Source organism: Benincasa hispida, chromosome 4 (genome assembly GCF_009727055.1).
Source record: "Benincasa hispida cultivar B227 chromosome 4, ASM972705v1, whole genome shotgun sequence".
NCBI classification, from domain to species: Eukaryota; Viridiplantae; Streptophyta; class Magnoliopsida; order Cucurbitales; family Cucurbitaceae; genus Benincasa; species Benincasa hispida.
Genome location: NC_052352.1, coordinates 31353817 through 31360457, shown reverse-complemented (window position 1 = coordinate 31360457; position 6641 = coordinate 31353817). Strand labels below are relative to the sequence as shown.

Genomic DNA, 6641 nt, shown 5'->3' with positions numbered 1-6641 from the left:
CTAAAATTAAAACATATAATTATATCTCATATAATTACTGTTCCCTTAATTCTAGGGGCTAATAGAGCTAGTAGGGAGTCGGCTAAACTCATTAGACCAAATTAATCCCCAACTCTATTAGCCTACGTTAAAAGATGATATCAAAGCAGGTTGAACACATGACAAATTGAATTATATATCAATTAGTGATTTAAGAGCCAAAGCACGTCCATTAATTTCACAAGCTCATCTGCATCCATTGTACGAATCAACAGCCACACCAGACACAATATCAGCACAATTCAAGCCAAATTCATCAGCACCTACGGTATGACACCAATGTTCCAAGGTAACTCAGAGAGAAACCTAGAACCCTAATTGTATTTTAATATGTTTTTCTTTTTTAAAAAAAATTAAGTTTAACCTATTTTTCATATTTCTCAACTTTATATTTTCAGCTCATAAAAATCAAAATACCTATATTTATGATCAATTAACATTCTTGTTTTTTTTTCATGGAAATCACAGTAGGAAAAGAAATAAATTAATTAAGAGTGCAAACATAGAATTTTTATTTTAAAATGAATAGATTAAATGTGAATCTTTTTAGTGAGAATAATCCAAATCTAAGTGGAACCCTTCAAATAAACTTGAGACTTTGGATTCTCAAGCTTCTAATTCCAAACTTGCAGGCCAAATACCTCTTTTTTAAGTGCATTGTACCTAACAAATACAGAGAGATGGGTAATAAAGCACTTACGCCAGAAGATAGAATGAAGCACAAATAACTTGTTATTATATACATAAATAACTGAATGAGAAACCAATCATTAGTCCCAAAGCTTTCCAAAAGAAAAGGCATTCTTTTATTTACCGCTGAAGTAAACACTAAGCTTTTTATTCATTCCTACTGACCAAATTGCTCTCTTTGATTGATATTATTCCTATGGCCCAATGGAAGGCGTTTCATTGGAATTCCATTCATAATCTATAAACAAGAATGAGCAGCAGCCTTCCATAGTTTCAGCATCGTCCAAACTTCTGGACAAGACGGTTCTCAATTTCGATTCTCTTCTTCATCAAAAGAGCATATTTGGAAACCAGATCCTGATCTCCAGCAGCCACTGAAAGCTTGCAGGCCAGAGATGTCTTCTCTAACTTGTCCTTGTAAATGATAGAGATAGGTACAAAATTCCCCTTCTTGTGGCACAACCAACCATGAGCAGCCCTCAATGCTGCCCCGAGCGAAGCCGAATCTGGAAACAATCCAAAAAAAAATCACATAAATATGAGATTTTTCAGTGAGGATTGAGAGCTGAAAGGTTCATAGAACTGGATCCCAGTTGGCCATTCCAAGATTGACAAAAAATGCAACAAAAGAGCCTAGTGTTGAAGAGGACATATCACTATTATGCCAAAGCTGAGTTTCAAATCACTTCCGGAATGATGAAAAGTACATTGACTTTGTTAAATTGACAAGTGCTTGAAAAATCTTTGGGATGACTTTGGAGAGTACGTTTTTAGTTTTGTTAGATGCTAAAAAATAACTATGAAAATTCTAACATCTGCATTTATCTTTCATAAATTTTGTATAAAAATAACTTTATTCTTTACCGCACCTTTACCAAAATGGAAAAATCCATCTTAAATTAACCTCAAGAATAAGGTCTATTTAAATTGACTTTCTAAGTAGTAAAAAAAAAAAAGTTTGAAATGACTTTGGAGAGTATGTTTTCTATAAACACAGCTGGGAGAAATGCTCAAAGTTTAAAGTATTCTTTAGAATGAATTTTGGATAACTTTTTGAGGGGTGAAAACTGATTTTTAACCAAGAAACCATTTTCAAGATTTACATAGCATTTACTTGAATAATCAACTAATAAATTTGAAAATTCTAAAAACACAAGTAAATATTCATCCCATATTCATTACAATTATTTTCAAATTTTTCAAAATCATTTTGGATCATATACTCAAGGATGAAAATTTTGATCGTCCTTCGAAATAGACTGAGTTGATTTTACCGGTTAGAAAATGTCATTATAGAGGTAATATATTAATAACATACCAGATCTTTGAACTGTATAGACATCACAGCCAAATATTGAAGCTATGGAGGAAAGGATGGTCTCATTTGCTGAAGCTCCTCCAGTTGCAATGATCCGATTTGGAGGTGAAGGCATCCCAAATCTTTCAGCATGAGCTCGCATCGACACGATTTGGCCTTCAATCAGTGCTCGTACCTGAAATATTAGTTTGTTTGTAATTTTATTTAGGTCATTTTAGTAAGACTTCAAGACAATTGAATTTGTGCAATCAAACAATGATATTTCTCTTAGTAATCCTAACCTCTGAAGGAGGATCAAATTCATCCACCTCATTTTCGGTCACTCCCTCTACAGTGTTAACCTTGAAATTTTCAAGGCTATACCGATGAAAACCAACTGAAACCAAAAGAAGTATACGTCATCAGCTACAATTTTAGATTTATGATCACATTAGAGTTTGATTGAACACATCCATATGCTGTTGCCTTAGCAATCATCAAAGTAAAAGTGTGAGCAATGAGGGGAGTCCTACCTGGAAGAGGTGGAAGAATTTCATGTTCCTTAAAGTAAAATCCAATCTTTCCACCTACAGTACAGCTCAAGATAAGGAAAAATAAATGAAACGACTAATAATACAAGTTGAAAAAGAGCATGTCGTAAACCATTTAGAGGAGGTGTTTGCTGCAGAAATTTATTGAATGTATCCCAAGACTTCTCTGCATAGCGGTTGCGAACATCTGACGGAATTATTTAGCTTAAATTTAGAGGTACAATCATACAAAACAACTCTTACAATAAAGGCAAAGGAAATTGCACCACCTTCACGTGTCAATGATCCATTCTTGTAAACCAACATTACCATGTAGCTCTCTGGGTCTACAGGGTTTGGAAAAACATGTCCCTCTAACCTAGGTTGTGGATCACTAGTAATCCCAAATACCTAAATAACATGCACAAACTGTTTACAAACTACAAGAATGGAGTAAGAGTTGTAAAAGCTTTTATACATTAATAAAAGGAAATGTATTAGGGTGTGTTTAGAATACCTTCTAGTTTAAGCACCTTTTTCTAAAAAAATAAAAATAAAAATAAAATCAATCATATTTATTATATAACTTAAATTTTTTCAAAAGAAGTGTTTTAAAGAATAGTTTCTTTTGTTGCCATCCAAAAGTGATTTTTAAATAAGAAATATGTTATTTTTCCTTGCTACATGTTTGAAGGATTTTCTATCAATCATTTAAAGTCAATTTTTAATGATCTAACTCTCAAGTGTTTCTTCAAAAATTGTTATTGAAGTGGTTTTAAAACACAACACGATCATTTAGAATCACTCAATAAGCTATACCAAATACACTTGGTGCATGTATGGGGTGTTTTCAAAATGGTTAAAATCAATTTTGTCATATTCAAAATCACTCCAAAACATACTTTTAATGACTAACATCAATTGTGATAGTATAAAAGTCATGTAAAATCAAATATTAAATTGACTTTGAAACATTAAAGACATGTTTCAAAATAATTATGAACATGGAAAGAGTTAACCTTAATCGTTTTAAACTCACTCCCAAACGTACCCTTATATTATTATTTTCTATAGGCGATATAGAAAAATTGATTAGGTTTAAAAGGCAGTTTTTTAAAAACTCCAAACACTCTTTTAATATTCTCCCATGAGTTTTCAAGCTTTAAATAAAGTAGAACACTTATTAGGTTGGTGCCCTGCCAGCCAGCCCCCAGCCCAGTGCAACTCAAACCAAAATCCCAGATTATGAATTTACTAAAACAATAGATGAACTCACAGTGTCACTTGTGCCAAGACTAATTGCAAGATCCCCAGGAGTATTAAGAGTTAGACCTGCATGTTCCCAAAGTAGGGGAGAAAACAAAATAAAGTAGCTAAAAGGGAAAAATATGGAAGAAAAATATACAAAATTTGGACTACACTGGAAGAAGCCATTAATGCTTTTCACCCCAATAGTTGTGAACCTTGAAATATGGAAAACCTAGCATCATAATAAGATTCCTCTGTGTTCCTTCTCACTTAAATAAGCTAAAGTGGAATTGGTTTAAATTGCACCAGAACAGCCATAAGATCCGACACAACATACCTTCATTTACTAGTTCTAACCCAAACTAATAGCCTTTAAATCTAGAAAGTAAATTGAACTGATCATGGATTGGGGTAATTGGTGAACTACATAAAATTTAGGAATTAATGTAATATATCCAGACCAAACCAGCATTACAAATACAAAGCAAGTACGCATATGTTTCAACAGAAATCATTCATATATTAAGCAGAGAAAGAAAATAGCCTGCACAACTGAAGGGAGGAAAGTTACAAAAGGAAAAGATGATGTTAAGCACCTGCAAGGCTGTTGGGATTGTCTCCTGACCACTGAACAACCAAGCAATTGTGATTAAAGTTATATCTACACCAAGATTTTAAAATCTTCAGCAATTGAACTAACTAGTAACTATGAATGTTTCTAGAATAAGTAATTTTAGCAAAAAAAAAAAAAAAAAAAAAATACTTCAATAATAAAAACTTAGTTATCTAAGATGCATTAGATCCAAGATTAACAAAAAAAAGAATGTTACTATCTTCCTTTTTGCAGGTCTTAAAAAGACTAACCTCTTAACAAAATATGGAGCAATATAACCAGCCACACAATAGGCAGGGGCTAGCTTCCCAAGTTTCTCCTCCAAACCAGGGGCAGTGGCCTAGGGTATTGGTGGAATTAAGAATAAAATCAAGAAAAAAGAAAGTGAATAGGAATATTGGAACTTACGATGTCTCCAAGATTTATGATTAAGAGAAACTAACAGATTATATTAATTGCATAATCATAGTTTCAACACATTGTACCTCTAATACTTTCTTAGACCAGACTCTTTGCTTAATATCCATTAAATTCATTCCTGCACCATCAGTTTCATCAATGGAGGCATAAGCTCCAATAAGAAGAGACGCCACAAAAGAACTAACAAGGGAAATCCTTTCAGTATTTTGATAAACTTCAGGCTGAGTTTCATATATCTTCTTGATCTGGGGTCCAGTATATCTTTCATAAGCTCGCGAGCCAGTAAGTCTAGACAATTCTAAAGCTCCCCCGACCGCTTCCTCGATCTGCCGACATTGAGTAGTAGTGCTGCTATCCATCCATATGGGTGATTCTTTAATGGAAAAGGCATCCACCAGCTGATCTACTAACGGCTTCTGAGGATCCAATGAAGATAAGATTGTAGAACTTCCAGTTTTCCAGTAAACACTACCATGTTGTTGTCCACTGCCAGAGACTGCAGCAATATTACCGAAATCCAATTTCGATTTCGATAGCTTTTGTAGCATGAGATCCAGAGCCTCCACCCACATGGATGTGGGGGAAACGATTCGACCATTGATAGAAGAATCACGGTAAACTCCATCTTGGGTTTTGTAATGGGACAGTTCAGAATCAAAATGAACTAATTCTGAGGCAACAATGTTGAGATTGGAGTCTAACACAGTTGCTTTCAGAGACCTAACAGAAAAATCAGTTCAGTGAAAAAGATAAAAGGGAAATGCAGATACATTAACGATTCAAACGTCGAGCAGGCAATCAAATAGCACATCACAACGTTAGGAAGAAGATGAAAACAATCTATCTGAATTGAAATTTCATTAAACGAAAAATTCTCGTAATTGTTAAAAAATGCGTCAATTGAAAATTTCCAATTTCGACAAACTCAATAGCGAATGAGACGAAATCAAAATTCAATCCAGTAGTAGAAACAAAGAATCTCAATGAACTTACTGCGTAGAACTGTCGAATCCAAGAAAGTAAGATTTATCGGGCAGAGACAAGTGCTCCATTGAAATTTTCAAATCAAGAGAATCAGAAAGGTTACGGGATAGATTAAATCAGTTCACAGTTCTTAAGATATATATGTGAATTGTTTGGATATACAACTCATAAACGAGGATAATTCCTACTTCAATGCAGAATCTTAATTTGGAAGTAAGATAAGGCCAAGATTTTGGGATAAACTCTAAATTTAAACTAAACCAAATCAGTTGCTGGTCTTTTTGCTTATTCAAATTTCACTTATTTTTAAAATATTTACATAGTACTGAATTATTTAAGGGGCCTTTTTAAATATAAAAATATATTTTAAAATATTTTCACTTTATAGCAAAAAGTTTAAAAGCTTAGACCAATTTTCAAATTTTTTATCATAAAGTCTAAATATTTTTTAGATTTTTCTATTTATAAGAATTTTTTTTTAATTTGAAATAATTACTTTAAATTAAATTTAAAATTTTATTAAATTGTAAAATTAATAATCTCAAGTAGTTAAGTTAGGATATCTATTTCGACGTAAAGTATTTCATATTATAATCACTTTTTTTTTCTTTTTGCAAAGGTCTATTAGGAAACTTTTATGCGCTTTCTTTACCTACTTGGTTTATGGATATATTAATTTTAGGTTAAAATTATCAAAATACATTGGTTTCAAGAAAAATATCAAAATACATTGGTTTGAAATATACCTAAAATTTGAGGTGTGAAGTTTGTTTCAAAAGAAATAGTTTTTGCCATTAGATTCCAAGTTGAAAAATTTTTG

At 32.5% G+C, this 6641-nt stretch overlaps 1 protein-coding gene across 1 annotated transcript; it reads right to left on the bottom strand.

The window, feature by feature from the left end:
• Positions 1-748: 748 nt before the first annotated feature.
• Positions 749-6039, bottom strand: LOC120075545 (xylulose kinase 2). Its single transcript, XM_039029031.1, has 11 exons — positions 5831-6039; positions 4903-5557; positions 4669-4757; positions 4401-4465; positions 3833-3888; positions 2847-2967; positions 2690-2764; positions 2560-2613; positions 2329-2423; positions 2048-2222; positions 749-1235 (listed from the first exon to the last, which is right to left on the bottom strand). Exons 1-11 carry the CDS (start codon positions 5887-5889, stop codon positions 1003-1005), a joined length of 1677 nt encoding a protein of 558 aa, XP_038884959.1. The 5' UTR covers positions 5890-6039; the 3' UTR covers positions 749-1002.
• Between the last annotated feature and the right edge of the window lie 602 nt (positions 6040-6641).

Excerpts from the sequence above, each read along its gene's own strand:
- LOC120075545 (XM_039029031.1), bottom strand. The coding sequence starts at position 5,889 with ATGGAGCACTTGTCTCTGCCCGATAAATCTTACTTTCTTGGATTCGAC. Across the intron at positions 4,758-4,902 it reads GGTCTAAGAAAGTATTAGAG|GCCACTGCCCCTGGTTTGGA; the intron begins GTACAATGTGTT and ends CCAATACCCTAG. Across the intron at positions 2,424-2,559 it reads AATTCTTCCACCTCTTCCAG|TTGGTTTTCATCGGTATAGC; the intron begins GTAGGACTCCCC and ends TTTTGGTTTCAG.